Below are 17,548 nucleotides of genomic sequence, written 5' to 3'. Positions count from 1 at the left end.
TTTGTTCTTATACAACGTTACAATGTTAGCGTCACGCATATCCTGTGGAACCTCACCCTCTTTCCAGCACAGGCACAGTAGCTCATGCAGGGGTTCCAGGAGTGTGTCCGCGGCACATTTGATTACCTCTGGTGGTATACCATCCTGACCAGGGGCCTTTCCTGCTGCAATGCTGTCAATGGCTGTCTTCAGTTCATCCACAGTCGGTTCTTGATCCAGTTTGTCCATTACTGGTAGGAGCTCGATGGCATCGAGGGCTGCATCAACCACAACGTTCTCGCGTGAGTACAGCTCGGAGTAGTGCTCAACCCAGCGCTCCATCTGTTTGGCTTTGTCAGCAATGACTTCACCAGATTTGGATTTCAGAGGTGCCATCTTGTTCTGGGTGGGTCCTAATGCCTTCCTCATACCCTCGTACATTCCTCTGAGATTACCAAAGTCGGCACAGGTCTGGATGCTGCTGCATAGCTGGAGCCAGTGGTTGTTGGCACAGCGCCTGGCTGTCTGCTGTACTGTTTTTCTGGCCTCTCTGAGCGCTTGCGGGGCATTTCCCTGCCAGGTGAGCCTTCAAGGGCTGAATAGACTGGAGGCAAGGCTTGGAGCCAGGCCTGTCCAGCCAGCATCTTTGGATCACAAAGTTGTTTAATATTAGGAACGATTCAGAAGGGTTGAATCCTCATACCAGCTGCAGTATCACTTCATTTCTCTGACTATAACTCAGGCCAAAACAGTCTGAATCAACTCTGATTGTTCTGGCACAAGTCACATAACTATACTATTATGAAAGCATTATAAATATTAATATACCTACAATCTAAACACTATTCAAATATATTAGTAGTCTTGATACACACACAATTTCACAGTTAATATTTTAGAAGGAAAACTATCACCACCATCAGAAGTTTTTCACACAACACTTATTCACATTGCGCAGAACAGTTGGGGAAACGCTGGTCTAATAGATCTGTCACTCACCCTATTTTGGCCTATTCCTATTAATGACAAAGGAAATTTTGCCACTGATTTCAGGAGGGCCAGAATCAGGCCATGGCAGTAGTTTCATTTCACAGCATGAGCACCACTGACTGCTTTTTGTAGCATTTTGAATCAGTTAATGGCTCTAGCACTCACTCTTCCCCAAGAGAGTTCTATAGTAACAAAGAGGAAGCCGTGCTAGTCTATACACTATCAAAACAAAAAGCAGTCAAGTAGCACTTTAAAGACTAGCAAAATGGTTTATTAGGTGAGCTTTCGTGGGACAGACCCACTTCTTCAGACCATAGCCAGACCAGAACAGACTCAATATTTAAGGCACAGAGAACCAAAAACAGTAAGCAAGGAGGACAAATCAGAAAAAGATAATCAAGGTGAGCAAATCAGAGAGTGGAGGGGTGGGCGGGAAGGTCAAGAATTAGATTGAGCCAAGTATGCAGACGAGCCCCTATAGTGACTCAGAAAGTTCCCATCATGATTTAAACCATGTGTTAATGTGCTGAATTTGAATATAAAAGCCAGCTCAGATGTTTCTCTTTCCAAAACGGTGTGATAATTCCTTTTCAGTAACACACATACCTGTAGGTCATTGACAGAATGCCCCACTCCATTAAAATGTTGACTAACTGGTTTGTGGATCTGGAGTGTTTTGATGTCTGTTTTGTGCCCATTGACCCTTTGTCTCAGGGAGTTAGAAGTCTGTCCAATATACAAAGCATCTGGGCATTGTTGGCACATGATAGCATATATGATGTTAGTAGAGGAGCATGAGAAAGTGCCCGTGATTCTGTGAGTAACCTGGTTAGGTCCAGTGATGGTATTTCCAGAGAAGATATGTGGACAAAGCTGGCAGCAGGCTTTGTTGCAGGGAAAGGTTCCAGGACTGGTATTCCTGGGGTATAGACTGTGGCTGTTAGTGAGGATCCTCATGAGGTTGGGAGGTTGTCTGTAGGAGAGAACAGGCATGTCACCCAGGGCCTTCTGGAGTGTGGCATCCTGATTAAGGATAGGTTGTAGGTCTCTAATAATTCGTTGCAGTGGTCTGAGTTGGGGGCTGTAGGTGATGACCAGTGGTGTTCTGTTCTTGGCTTTTTCGGGTCGATCTTGGAGTAGCTGGTCTCTGGGTATTCGTCTGGCCCTGTCAATTTGTTTTTTTACTTCTCCTGGTGGGTAATTCAGGTTTATGAATATTTGGTAAAGTTCTTGTAGTTTTTGGTCTCTGTCAGTTGGATCAGAGCAAATGCGATTGTACCTAAGAGCTTGACTGTAAACAATGAATCTAGTCACGTGTGCAGGATGGAAACTAGAAGGGTGTAGATAAGTATAGCGATCAGTAGGTTTTCGGTACAGTGTGGTACTGATCAGACCATCCTTGATTAGCACTGTAGTGTCCAGGAAATGTATCTCTTGCACGTTGTAATCGAGGCATAAGTTGATGGTGGGGTGTAGATTGTTAAAGTCTCTGTGGAATTCCTCTAGAGCCTCTGTACCATGGGTCCAAATCATAAAGATGTCATCAATGTATCTTAAGCAGAGGAGTGGTAATAGGGGACGAGAGCTGAGGAATCATTGTTCCAGGTCAGCCATAAATATATTAGCATATTGTGGGGCCATGCGGGTGCCCATAGCAGTTCCACTAATCTGGAGGTATAAATTGTCCCCAAAACAGAAATAATTGTGTGTGAGAACAAAGTTACAGAGGTCAGACACCAGATTGGCTGTGGTGGCATCAGGGATGGTATTCCTGATTGCTTGTAATCCGTCTTTATGTGGAATATTAGTGTACAGAGCATCTACATCCATTGTGGCAAGGATGGTGTTATCAGGAACTTTTCCGACGTTTTGTAATTTCCTGAGGAAGTCGGTGGTATCTCGGATATAGCTGGGAGCGTTGGTGTCATAGGGTTTGAGGAGGGAGTCCACGTAACCAAGAGAGTTCTGTTGCTCTCCTCCTGGCTGCCTCTATACTGCAGTTTTTCTGGAATAACTTATTTCTACATTGTCAAGTAGAAACAAGTTACTCCTGAATAGAGCATCCACACTGCAAAAGCATTTCCAAATTGAGTGTTCACGCTGCAGAAACATATTCAGAAATAAGTGCAATGCATTTTGGGGGTGTATCCTATCATGCCTGGCCTTGCTAGGCATTGTGGGATGTCAACAGAAAATGCAAGGTGCCCTGAGAATCAGGAAGCTGTCCCATGACCCCCTTCTCTTCCTGAATCTGACCCCCCAGTTTCCTTTGCCATTCAAAGGGTGGGGAGATGGAACAGATGTACTTTGTACTCTTTATGTACCAGTAATTTTATCACACACAGAAACTTACAAATTGTTTGAAATTAGTAATAGTGTTGAAGTTTATTTCAGATGTATGGAAGAGTATTTTGAGTATGCATTGGTAGTAGCATAATAGATCATTTTTCAGTCTAAAGTTTCAGTCTCAGTGAAACTCCAGGTCTCAGTGTGTGTGTTTTGGAACTGTGGCTACAGATTTATCATAATTCAGAGTGGAACTTGAATGAAGTAAGTTCTTATGACAAATCAAATACCACAGACATCACAACCAGCCCCCACTCTAGGTTGCTTTTCAATGCGAAAGAATGCTGGTCTTGTAATATGCAAGAAAAAGAATAATGACATAAGCTATCAACTACATTGCAACAAATGTAGAAAGGGGTCTCATGTTTAGCAACACTGCACCTAACACCCATTGACTGGTACCGAGCTAGTATTAAAAACCTTGGCATCAGCACCCTTGTGGAGCCATAAGCACAGCTTATACAGTACTAAGCACCTGCACGCTTACCTGTATGCAACTACAGCACACTATCTCCACACCATAGATCTACCTACCTGTGCATTTACTTGTGTGCTTGCTTACATCATCGCAAAACGTGAACAAAGAAAGTCTTGCTTGTTAGGATTAAGCCTGTATAAGGCACAAGATCAACTTCCTTTGGTTACAGAAGATGGACACTGGCAGGTTTCAATATTCTTGGTTGTGTTTCGCAAACAAGCAATAATAAAGACAGCAAATATTGTGCACTATGCAGAACAACTGGTGCCAAGGATGAAGGTGGTGTGAAACTAATTTCCTTATAGGCTGATCCCCAGCTCACTGAAGTCAGCAGAAAGACCCAGTGAGCTGACAGCGTGATTCAAATATTCAATTTACGTGAGCCCACAGAGCCCTGGACCAGGGCTGAAGGGCCGTGTGCGGGGAGCCCTGCTGCTGCTCCGCTGAGCCCTGAACTGGGGCTGAAGCTCTGTGCACAGGAATCCCCACTAAGCCCTGGAGCAGGGCTGAAGCTTCATCCATGGGGAGTCCTGCTGCCATCCCACCTGTGCAGGAAGCCCGAGTCTCAGATCAAGAATAGAACTCCTTTTGCGGGGTGGAAGTGAGCTAAGGCGACCATATCTCCCTGTCCCAAATACGATAGAGGGAGATATCGGGGGGGAGGGGCAGCTCTTCCAAGCCCTGGGGAGCTGAGAAGGCGGCGGCAGCCGCCAATGCTCCCCGGGAGCCCCCGGCAAGCTACAGCTGCCAGCCTCCCTGGGAGCCCAGGGGAAACAGCAGCTGTCCACGCTCCCCCTGCTTCCCTGAGGCTGGGCGGGGGGAGTGGGGGCAAATACGAGACAGAGTCCCTTTTTAAAAATAAGTCAGGACGCCTTTTTGGTGTCCCAAATACGGGACTGCCCTGCCCAATATGACATGGATGGTCACTCTACAGGAAGACATACTGCAGCCTCCCAGAGCCAGGACTGGGCTAGAGCCCATCAGGCAGACCAAAGCCACAGGATCTGGAGCTCTTCTGAACCAGTACCAGAGCACCTCCCCCACCACCCTGCCAGCTCTGCAGCAGCATGACTAGAACAACAGGGATCCCAGCAATTTGGGAGATCTGGGGAAAAAGTAGCAGAGTTTGCAGCTTTGCCTGGAGTGGATACTCACCTGAGCTTGATGGGATGGCTCTCAGGAAGCCAATTAAGTCATAATTAGCTCTGCTTTGTACACACTAGGCCTATTATGGAACTGAAAGGGAGGGAGTTGAGGAAAGTCATTTGTTTTGATAGAGTTACTGTTCCAAGGTACATGCCCTGTTATTCCTGAATCACAAGCTCAGCTGTGTGGACACAACATGTTTTCTTACAGAGAAAGGGGGTTTTATGGAAGAAAAACCCCACTGTAGACAAGCCCCAGGAGGGCTTGCATTTGTGGTTTGTTTGTTTTTTAAATATCAGCAGTGCTCTGTGTTTATCTTAGTGAAGACAGGTTGCAGCAGCAGGCCTGCTGCTTAGAGTGGAAGGTGGGAAGGTTTGGGTTGTCCCTTGTGTTCATTCCCCATAATCTGGCCACTCCTATGGGGGTCTGTCTCCTGCACAGATGAGCTTTCCCCAAGTGGTGGAAAGTTCCATGGGGCCAGAGAACATAAGAATGGCCATACTGGGTCAGACCAAAGGTCCATCCAGCCCAGTAGCCTGTCTGCTGACAGTGGCCAGTGACAGGTGCCCCAGAGGGAGTGGACCGAAGACAACGATCAAGCGATTTGTCTCCTGCCATCCATCCCCAGCCTCTGACAATCAGAGGCCAGGGACAACATTCCTACCCTTGGCTAATAGCCTTTTATGGACCTAACCTCCATGAATGTATCTAGGTCTTTCTTAAATTCTGTTACAATCCTAGCCTTCACAGTCTCCTCTGGCAAGGAGTTCCACAGGTTAACTATGCACTGAGTACAGAAGAACTTTCTTTTATTAGTTTTAAACCTGCTACCCATTAATTTCATTTGGTGTCCTCTAGTTCTTGTATTATGGGCACAAGTCAATTACTTCTCCTTATTCACCCTCTCCACACCTGTCATCATGTTATATACCTCTACCATGTCTCCCCTCAGCCTCCTCTTTTCTAAACTGAAGAGTCCCAATCTTTTTAGCCTCTCCTCATATGGGACCTGTTTCAAGCCCCTAATCATTCTAGCTGCCCTTTTCTGAACCTTTTCCAGTCTCAGGATATCTTTTTTTAGGAGAGGAGACCACATCTGTACACAGTATTCAAGATGTGGGCATATCATAGGTTTATACAGGGCAGTCAGATACTCCTTGTCTTATTTTCTATCACTTTTGTAATAATATCTAACATCCTATTTGCCTTTTTAACAGCCTCCACACACTGCGTGGATGTTTTCAAGGAACTATCCACAATAACTCCAAGATCTCTTTCCTGATTAGTTATAGCTACATTAGCCCCCATCATATTGTAAGTATAGCTGGGGTTATATTTTCCAATGTGCATTACCTTACACTTATCCACATTAAATTTAATTTGTCATTTTGTTGCCCAATCACTCAGTTTGCTGAGATCTTTTTGAAGTTCTTCACAGTCTGCCTTTGTCTTGACTATCTTGAACAGTTTAGTGTAATCTGCAAACTTTGCCACCTCACTGCTCACCCCCTTCTCCCAATCATTTATGACTACTGTGCACAGCTGTCAGTGGAGCACTTAGTGTACTGCATGTTTTGATGGGCATATATAGCCCCTGGGCTTTTCAAAAGTTTGTTATGGGGGCTACTGCTGGTTGTTGCAGCAGAGATATGTCTGCAGGCTTTGCATTTGTTACTCAGTTCTGGTGCTGCTTTGAGTTGGTAGGACTCAGTTCATGGGCAGATGTTTCTAATGAGCTTAAAAAACAAGACATCCTCTGGCACTATAGACTAAAAGATTTTTGGAGCATAAGCTTTTGTGAGCAAAGACCCACTTCATCAGATGCATGTAGCAGAGATTCCAGAAGCAGGTCTAAATATACAGGTTCATGAAAAGAAGGGAGTACTAATCAAGAGGAAGGCCGGAGTTGATGAGGTCTAATGAGACGGACAAAGTTGCAGGGTGGTTTGAAGGCAATAAAGGGGGATTTATTTCAGGACAGTGAGCTTGGGTTATGACTATTCAATGATAGCCAGTATGGGTTCCTGTATATGGTGTAAGTGACAAACTGGGGTATGTACTCAGTTTTATTTAGGTCTTGATGCTGGTTCTCTTTTGGGGTACTTAGCCTGTTCCATGACAAAATACTTGATTAGAGGGGCTAATGGACTCTTCTCAAAAGGTTAAGGAGCACTTCAGTAGTTCTTGAAAAATTGGGTCACTGTATTTTCTGATAACTCAGCCGTGCTGTCCTCCTCTGAACGGTGCACTGCCTCCTACTCTGGGGGACAGCTTCTCTGCTGCCTAGCCTTGGATCAGGTGACTTCTCACAAATGGAATAAGGGACTAGAAGCATTGCTTTGCCAACTGTTCATGAATCATTACATTGAAACAATCCACAAGCTCAGATATTTAGCTCTTCTACCCAAGCGATCAGGCTGAACAAGAGAATGGCAAGAGGAGGTCAGGAGGCTGAGGCTTGATGTTCACTACCCCACCTTAAGTTGGTGTAGCCACATTATGCCAGGGTGTGGAAAATCCATAGCCCTGAGCACCAGAATCATACCAATCTTGCTCTAGTGTGGCCAGGGTTATGTGGAGAACAGAGCTTCTCCCATTGACACACTCACCACTTCTAAGAGAGAAGGATTAGCGACATAGACGAGAGAAGCTGTCCCATATCAGCATATGCAGTGTCTTCACTGAGCACTGCAGCAGCACAGCTGCAATGCTCTCAGCATAGACAAGATCCAAGACTGCCCTCAGGTTAGCAGTACCCCAACCCTACCCCTTACTTGGGGCCAGAAATTTGATGGTCATGTGCACTGGATATTTGACTTAGGGGCAAGTCCAACTCTCCTCTCCTGTATCACAAGTCTACTAGGACTTTTGTGTCCCAGAAATATGAATTACTGACTTTTGCCTACCTCTTTCCCTCACAGCTTTCAGAACTTGAATTGGTCTATTCACTAGCTTGAATAAAGTAAGGTGCTGTCACATGATTAGGGCCAGGCTGATTGTGCTGCCATAGATAACTGTTTTCTAAGCCAGATTTCCTCTCATTTGATTGTGCAAAGGTGCGGTCAACTTACCTGTTAAGCATGTGTTTCCAGAAATTCAGGGTGCGGCACTGAACAAAAAGGAGAGGACTGTATATAAAACCAGTTGAGGCCAATAGAAAGCTTTTACCAAAGCCCAAATAAGACTGAGTCTTTTCGTAGCACCATTTCTGCATTTTGAATGAAGATCATCTAATAAAAAGGTAGTGATAGAAGCTGGCCCTTGTCCTCACTAGCCCTGTCCATCTAGATGTTTGCATTAGTGCTCATAGCGTCCCATTGCAAAGAGGGGAATGCTGTCTGAGGCTCAGAGCCTCCAAAGTATTTAGACTCAAATTTCCATTGAAATTCATAAAGTTAGGCTCCTAAATACTGTTGAGGATCTGGGCATAAGTAACTTGGCCCAGGACATGCTAGAAGTCTGGAAGAGCTGGATATGGAACTCCTTTTCTGGCTCACAGTTCAACACCTCAGGCACAAAGTTACCCACTCACACACACAAACAGTTTATTTTAAGAGTCATGAAGAAGGCAGGAGAGTCTGTACGTGGTATCCCCTCCACTCCTGAGTCTCATGACACAGGAGCTAGAAGCCTGTCTGTTAGAGCACAGGGCTCTATCCTGGCTGCCGAGAACTATCGCCTCAGGCAGTGCAAGGAGAGCGAGTGTGTCAGGCCTCACTTTGGAGACAAAGGGGACATGTGAGGTCATTTCTGCCAGTAACAGCTGGGGTGGCTGACAAGCGGGAAGTTCAGGTGACTGGTGGACAGGCAGCAGGGCCTGGCAGTGCAGGGGGCTCGGGCAGATGGCTCAGGTGGCTTGCCTGTGACCCAGCAGTGCAGGACTCAGGGAGGCAGCTCAGGTAGCTTGCCCACAGCTCAGGTGGGCAGCCCTGGCAGCATGGGATTTGGGCAAGTGGCCAGCTTGGGCTGCACCAGGCACCCAGAAGGTGGGACCTGTGCTGTTAGGTTAGACGGTCCGTAGTCGGTCTCCTAGGATATCCCAATTTATGAAGAAAATGCAGAATCACCTTTCACGTTAAATTCATTTGGTTCTGCTGCTTCTCATGTTGAATTACATTTTTATTAAATTTTTGGGCCAAGAAAAAATTTGCTTATTTTTAATTTTAAATAACATTTTTATATCAAGATTTTGGGTTTATTTTAAATTATGGATTGAATATTTTTAAAGGGGGGGGTGGATAATGGTAAAGAAGAGGTGGGTGGTGCATGAGAGTTCTCAAAAGGGAGGCATGAGCCGAGAAGTTTGGGAACCACTGCTGTAGAGCATCAGCCTGGAGGCACCTGGTCCTCCACTGCAGCACTGGGCTTACAGAAAAGCAGGATTTTCTGGAGGAGGGAGTCCTAGGATGCTCCTGCACTGCTCTGTGGCTAGAAGCAGCAGTGTTAGCTGAGAGGAGCTGCTGGTATATTGCCACTTCCCTCACACTGCTTGTGGGAAGGGTCACAGCCTGCCCGCTAAGAAGGTGACAAAAGAAATTTCAGGATATCCTTCTCACTCACCACAGTTCTGCATCAAAATCAGAGGATGTGGTCTGGCAGGACTGGTGCTAATGACAAAAGCAGGGTGGCCACATTCACTACCCCATTAGAGAGAGGAGAGAGAAGTTGCCTGACTCTCTCTCAGTGAAAGAGGAATGTACAGCACTTACAGCTAAAGCGGAATTAGTGCCTGCAGCACTGTGACAGAAGGAGGGGGTGGTCTTAAACAAAGGTCAAGCTTCAGCAACAAACACTGAGCTCAGAGGGGATGAAGGAGGCATGTTCCCAGGATCTCTCTGCAGGGCAGTGTAGGTGAATCTCTGTCATTCTCAGTAGAAACTATGTGGTTCCTGAGTATCTGAATTCAGCACTTCTTGGTTTTTAGGTGCACTTAGGGGGTTGGTGGGGCAGTTGCCACTTCGGGTCAGTCCGCACGCCGCAGTAAGGAAGTTTTGGGGGCAGTGAATATATAGCTGGGTATGCATTCAAGGGGATGCAGTAGAACGCCACTCAGTTGGCAACATTGCAGATTCACAGGCCCTTTTGTGCTAGGTTGGTGTCACAGGGCCTTCTGCTAAGTGGGACAAGCTCAGACACTGACACTGAAAGATAGATCTGCTCACTGGTTCATAATAGTTCAAGATATAGCCAGTCCTACGAAGTAGTAGCAAGAGCTTCTGGTTCAGGAACACTGCTTCTCACTGCAGTGTGGTATTTTCCTCCTCATGTGCTTGCTAGCAGCAACTCTGGTCCCGAATGTGGCAGTTGCAGTCCTACAATTTCATATTCATTCATGTGTCATGGACAAGATTGTTTTCTGTAAGATTACTGAGGAACTTATATCCTTAGTAATTAAACAGTCTCCCTCAGGCACAGCCAGTCAAGGCCTTCTCTTAGCATGGGACAGGTGAGCGATCTTCTAATACACTTAACTCTTTGATTAACACTCTGGGGATTAAAACAAAAAGCAGTCAAGCAGCACTTTAAAGACTAGCAAAATAGTTTATTAGGTGAGCTTTCGTGGGACAGACCCACTTCTTCAGACCATAGCCAGACCAGAACAGAACAAACTCAATATTCTGGTCTGGCTATGGTCTGAAGAAGTGGGTCTGTCCCACGAAAGCTCACCTAATAAACTATTTTGCTAGTCTTTAAAGTGCTACTTGACTGCTTTTTGTTTTGATAGTGTATAGACTAGCACGGCTTCCTCTCTGTTACTATTCTGGGGATTAACTGAAGGATGAGGAAGGCACCACACCATGGAATCTTTTTGTCTATAAAAAAAACAACATACTACTGATTAAGCATTTTAAATATTAGCAGTGCAATTCAGACTCAACATTTCCCCATCTTTCAGATAATTGGTATCACACATATATTCATTTTCACTCCCTTTCTTGAATTAGAATAAATTTACATGCAAACAATGCAGTAGCAGAAGGGTAAGGTAGGAAAAAGGCCTTAAAAGTTAGGAAATGCTTGACTTCATGTTGCTCATGACATCTCAATTCAGCCTTCTTTTACATGTGCACTGTGATATTCTCTTTGATTATCACACTAGTTTTTCCACAGGACCACTACCACTGCACCATTCAGTACACAGGATAGACCCTATTGCTTGAACAGGTGACTGTTCAATATTTCTTTGCATCCTAATTTGATTCCATGCAAAGGGCACTGGTGCCTTCCAGGAAGTGCTCCACCCCCTGCCAAAATGCAACAGGGCCAGGGAGCCCACTGCTCCCCACCCACCTGTGGGTGTGCTGAAAGCAGCCCTCTGCCTGTGTCCCCAACCAGATGAGGTGGAGGGACCCAGGACCTTCATAGCTATACACACTGCTCTCCTGGACCTCTGTCAAGCCAAAGCCTTAATACCGAAGGTCAGCCATGATAAGAGCTGTGCAGGCAGCTGTGGGGAGCTGTGGCGGACCCTCCACGTGCTTATGGTGAATGAGATCCACCAAGAGCAGCCGCATTCCTGCTCCCTGACTAGGCCAAGGTGAGGGTTTGCATCTCTCCACAGCTGAGTGCATGGTTCTTACCACGGGGGGGGCCTGCAGTTCCAAGGTACCTCCTCTCCCCAAGCCAAGTCTGAGACTGAGTCATGCAGGCAGCAGACCCTCCACCTTCCCTGAACTGGGTGGGGATTACTCAAGCTCCTTGGCCAACTTCACACTGGCCTGCTTGGGAGCGTGAAATCTCAGGAAGAAAAGAAGGGGAAGAGGGCAGGGTTCTCAAAGTTTGGGGCTGGGTAACACCCCCTGGCCCCACAATTTTAAAGGGCATGGAGGCACTAGCTGCCACCAGCTTCAGTGCAGCAGGGCTAGAGCAGTGTCTTGCCCACTTGCTTCACATGGGTCTTGGCATGTCCTTGCAACCCCTGGGTGGGAGTGGGGTGGTGTCTCAACATTCTGCTCCTGGTCAGAGCTCCACTGTGGCCAATGAGAGCTGCAGGGATGGTGCTTCGGGCAGTAGTGCAAGATCCCCACCTAGGATGCATTGCCAGAGGGGAGCGCTCCAGATTAACACTGTATCCCACACCCACCCTCCCTCTACACACCTCACTCTCTGTACCCCCTCCTGGAGCCTGCACTCCTCACCCTCTCTGCCCCATCCCAGAGCCTGCATGCCATACCCAAAATTCCTCCCAGAGCCTGACCCCTCAATCCTTTCTGCACTCAAACTCCCTTCCAGAGTCTGCATACTGCAAAACCTCCTGAATTCCACTCCCTTGCCCAGCCCAGAGGTCATACCCAGAACCCACTCTCTCCCAGAGCCTTAGGCATGTGGGGAGTAGGGGTGCAGGCTCTTGGCATTCCGGACACCACCAAAATTTCGACAAACTTGCTGACCCTGCCCACTGACTCACGCTGCAGCTGAAAGTGCTCAGCCCTTCTGCCTCAGGTCAAAACCCAGACACAACGGAATACAAAATTAAGAGCCACCAGTGAAAATTTAAATGACTTGACATCATCACTTGCCAACGCCATGGCAGAAGCAGAAGTAGAATCTAGTTCTGCACAGGATCCTATCATTGTCCCCTCTCACCCACAAAATATCTTCTACCATGAGGAGCAAATGAAACTGTGGTCTTTCAGACAACAGTCTCTCATTATGCAACCAGAACTCATTTCCAGAAGACATCCTGTCGATAAGTCCATCTTGTCTGGCAGCTGGGAAAAGCCCCTGCAGAGAAGTCCTGCTCAGCTCCTGCAGCCTTATCACATTGTGGAGATGGTACACACTCAGTCCCATCAACACATGAGTACGCTCAGCATACACAGAATCTAGCTGACAAACTAACCAGTATCCACCAAGCATGTGCAATCTGAGATATTTCTTCAAGGTTTACAACATACAGTGTTCCCTCTAAGCTATGCACTTATGCAGACACTCAGAAGAGATTTAAATGCTGCCCAGCTGATTATCAAAGTGCCCATAGCTAGATTTTTTATTTCTTTTGGTGGTGCACATTCATGCATGCCTTGGTGCACATAGATAGAAAAAAATCCACCCACAGATGGAAAAGATTAGATAATTTGGCAAATTTGTGTGAATTCTCACATGAACTCCAAAAGGCAAATTTTTACTCCCTGCACGAAAGCATGGAGCTGCTAGTGATTCTCAATGAAATGGTTGAGAAAAAAAAAATAATATGGCCAAAAACTGATTTTTTTTCCTGACCTTATTCTCACAAACAGCTGGAACAATTTAGCTGAAACTTAAAAAAAATGTGGACACCTCAATAGGAATGGTTAAAGTTTGGAAAGGTAATAAGTAACAAAAACTACGGGATTATTCTGCCAACAATTCGTCACCCTGTACAAATGTTATCGCCAATCTTTACAGTGTGTTCAGCTAACAAAACCCTATACTTGGGGCCCAGCCATTCCTTTGGAAGCTCCTGTTGCTTATTTGCCAGCAGACCCTCACTTTCCAATCAAACAGGAATATGAGCTACCAGTCACATGTTCAGATTGAAACTGAAGGACATTTCTGAGCACTGGAATATCATCCCCAAGAAGAAACTGTTTCAAGTTGTCACCAGCCTTGCTGATGTTCTTAGCCAGGTTCAGCTGGACTCACTTCCCCTCATCAGAAGTAGTGGCAAATAGCCAGAGGTCCCAAGTGGTGGGATTCTTTCTACAACCGATCGCACCCTTATGAAGCACACACTTCTGTTGTTCACAGAGGTCCCACAGGAACGACTTGCCTCACCTCTTCTGTCTGAGGGCCTACATTTGTCCTGCTTAGCAAGCTTCTGTGGTGCACCCTGCCTCCTCCCTCATACCTGTCTGTCTTGTCCACACCAGCCCCACTGCTCTGGATTCTTCATCAACATGATGAAGAGCTATCATCCAGGGAGCTATCTGCTTGGTCCTCACATGCCCTGAAGGAGAAGAGAGACTCTCTTGGTCCCCTATCTGCAGCAGTTCCTTGTCCTGCATCAGGGTATGAATGCAGCACAGCAACTAGCCCCGATTACTGCTGTTCAGCAAATGACAGACCACCCTGCACACAGCTCTGCTAGCTGCTTCTTGGCAAGCTCAGCAAAGGTCTTTGCTCCTCTTGCCCATCCCATTTCCTTTGCTCCATTTCCTTCACCTGACAGACAGAAGAGAATAACAAAACTGAAACCTCTCCTGATTGTTCCCAGCCTTCTCACACTGAATCACTTTACATTCTAACAAAACAGCAGCAATGTAGCACTTTAAAGTCTAACAAAATGATTTATTTTGTGATGAGCTTTCATGGGACAGATGCACTTCATCAGATCAATCTCATTTCCAATACAGACTGACATTTGTAAGTAAAGAGAACAAAACAAAAATTTGCAATAAAAACTGACATGGGGGATGAGAGGCAAAGGGATGTTAATTGTCCTGTTTGAGATAATTATGAGCATCAAAGGAAGGGAAGCAGTCCTTGTAATGCATGAGGTAATTGATGTCTCTGTTCATACCACGTGCTAATGTGTCGAATAGGACTATGAATCCCAGCTAACAAATTTCTCGCTCTCATCTGTTTTTAAATTCTTTTTGCTCCAGGACACAAATTCTCAGGTCTTTAACAGAATGGCCCACTCCACTGACTGGCTTATGTGTATTGAGTTTCTTGATGTCTGGTCTGTGTCCATTATTCTTTGGCGAAGGTTTTGCCCAGTCTGTCCAATGTACATAGTGGCAGGGCATTGTTGGCACATAATGGCATATATAATGTTGCCAGACGTGCACGCGAATGTGCCTTTGATCTTGCAACTAACATGGTTAGGGCCAGTGATGGTAACCCCAGAATAAATACGTGGACAAAGTCGGCAGCAGTTCACATTCTCGTTTACCAGGCCCTGACACATGAACCTCAGTCAACCTTCCAGTTACATCTAAAAATCTGCTATTGACTATGCCACTTTGACATGCAAAACCATAAGAGGGCAGAGTTCTGCTGGGATTTGATGGCGTAATCTCCATGCCTTGCTGTATGTCAGAAGCAGCAGCCTGAGAAACCACCAAACTCCTTGGGACTCTGTCAGTGCAAACCTTGCCTCACACATGAACCCGAATTCTCCCGTTACCCAAAAATGTCTCTCTGCAGCACTGTAGGGTGAAAATTCCTCAGGCAGGCCATGGTTTGTGCTAAAGATCCCCTGTTAAATTCTTAAAGTCTGGAGTAGGCCTATAAGATAGAAACCCAGCTAGCATGAGTGGAAAGATACCTCGCTGGCACCCCTTCTCCCTCACAATACCCAGACAAGGGCAGAAAGGGCCTTGAAGTCTGAAGGGAGGAATAGCTGCTTCAGCAACTACATTCCAAGGAGAGGCCCTGCATGTGGGAACTGTTAGTGCTATATGCTGTTAATGGCTTTTAATGACTTGTACTTTAAATCTTCTAGATAACCCCCCAGAGATGCCAGTGTGGAGACATCACCACATTCTCTACCCTATCTTGACACAAACTGATCATTGTGTATCTGTTTTGTTTAACATGTAAAGGAAATCACCTGTACTAGAGGTAAACTATGGGTGAGGATACTCTAATCTTTTTAGATTATTGGCTTGTTGTGCTCATTTCGTCTTGCTGCTAGAACCTATCCAGGCATAGGTAACACCCATGTTGTAGTTTCCACCCCCGGCCCACCAATAATCTATATAATCAATTGTAATTATTGTCTGGCAGTGCTTCACTGAGTCCTGATGGGCGATGTGGCACTCCACCAGAGCTGTAGTGTAATAAACCTTCCTGCTTGCTTCACACACCGTGTCCAGACTTTGTTTCAACAAGCAGCCAGTACCTTTTGCTAGATGCTCACAGCCATTAGTAAGTTCACCGTCTTGAAAAAGACAGTACATCCCAGGCTGGAGAGGGACTTAGGGCTCACTTGTTGTTGTAAAGAACTGAGATATAAACAACACTAAGCAGGAGTAAGAGACAGGTCTGGTTACAAGCAAAACCCAACCTTCTTTCCAGTGATTAAAACTTAAATCATAGAAAGTTACAAACTTTGCCTGAGCAGTTTTCTTACTTACCTCATTATCAGTATCTCCAGACTAGAGGATCCAACAATTCCAGAATCAGAGGATGCTGTTTCCTACGTAATAGATAACTAGAATCCCAAAGTCCATTATCTTTGCCTCATGAGCCAGGAAGACTTTCTGGGGCTTCAGAGTCATGTGTCATCCTTGTGTGCTAACTATGCAGTTTCCTCATCTACTTGTCAGCTTTGTTTATCTTCTATGTACATGCACTTTCATTGTCTATAGCTTACAAAGCTTGATACCTGATAAATAAATCCATTTTCCTTTTTACAGTAAGCTGGTATCCCCAAAACATATTTAAGGTATTTTTCAGCACTAAGACATAAGCCATACATCACACAATGAGATTCATGAATCGTGTTACCAGGTTTTGTAAGAGACCTTATTCAATATGTTTTTATAGTACAATAGAGTACCCAAACAATTGATTCAACTGCTTATTCTTTAAGATGCAGACCCCCTTTGATTCTCCCACCTGTGATGTCTAGACCCTCACCGCCACAACTCAACTACTAGATTCCAAGGGCAGAAGGGATCAACATGATCATCTAATCTGTCCTCGTGGCTAATAAATCTCCAAGAACTTCCCCATAAATTCTAGAGCAGGTGAAGCATTCCAGCATGATATAAAAATTGCCACTGGCACAGAATCCACCACAAACTTTGGTAAATTTTTCCAATGGTTACCACTTACGCCATTAAAAATTTACACCTTATTTCCAGTCTGACTTTGTCTAGCTTCAACTTACAGCCACTGGATCATCCTAAGCTTTTCAGCATACTGCAAGCAAACATTCCTGTAACCAGAGAAGGGAGAAGATTTAATGAGGTGAAACCTCACTATGCAAACCTAATTTGCCTATCCTGATGTGTAATAAAGAAAATTCTGGAAATGTACTTCTCCTGAGTGGCCCATTTTACTGTGGTGCTGTTGGGTTTACTGGCCAGCTGAAGATACTTGGGGTGCCCAGACATCAGTATTTTAGTCCAACCACAATACAAAAAAGAAATCTTAACAGCAAAAGTAGATTTGCATTTGACAGGTTAATGGCAGAGTCAACATCAACCTAATCCCATTACAAAATCCCAGGCAGCTTTCTTGCAGGCACTCAATGAATGTAGAAAACACCATTCCCTCTTCCAGGGTTTGCGTGAGACATTCTGGCTACCAGCATTAATAGTATTTGTTCAGACCTCCTCACCTCTCCAGCAGCAGCAGCAGCCGCTGCTGCCACCGCCATCTTTTAAGGTGGTTCACAACATTGCAGAAGCAGCAGTCTAAGAGATTAGCTCACTTGTACATGAGTTAAGCTCTCATCACTGAGATGTAACACTCCATTCACTGGCTAAAGCTTAGCACTATGGGAGAACAAGGTATTATTTTTTAGTGTCCTTACAAGGAAGAGGAGTAGAGACTGGATTCCGGGTCTTCCATACACTGTGCAGAAATCTTTGAAATTATACTAGTTTGCTACAGCTCATTATTTCTTATTTATTTATTTATGCCAGAAGAGGCAAGGGTTCTTATATGAATCCA

General features: G+C 45.4%; 1 protein-coding gene across 1 annotated transcript in view; it reads left to right on the top strand.

Annotated features, from left to right (window-relative positions):
* The window catches only part of ERI1 (exoribonuclease 1), a 131,833-nt gene extending 116,375 nt beyond the window's left edge, over positions 1–15,458 (top strand). Inside the window, exon 7 of the mRNA XM_074993948.1 lies at positions 15,369–15,458. Coding sequence (XP_074850049.1) covers positions 15,369–15,425 — 57 coding nt within the window. The 3' untranslated portion in view covers positions 15,426–15,458. The remainder of the gene's footprint in view (positions 1–15,368) is intronic.
* Positions 15,459–17,548: the final 2,090 nt, after the last annotated feature.

This window comes from Carettochelys insculpta, chromosome 4 (assembly GCF_033958435.1).
Source record: "Carettochelys insculpta isolate YL-2023 chromosome 4, ASM3395843v1, whole genome shotgun sequence".
Taxonomy (NCBI): Eukaryota; Metazoa; Chordata; order Testudines; family Carettochelyidae; genus Carettochelys; species Carettochelys insculpta.
This window is presented reverse-complemented; position numbering and strand designations above follow the sequence as displayed.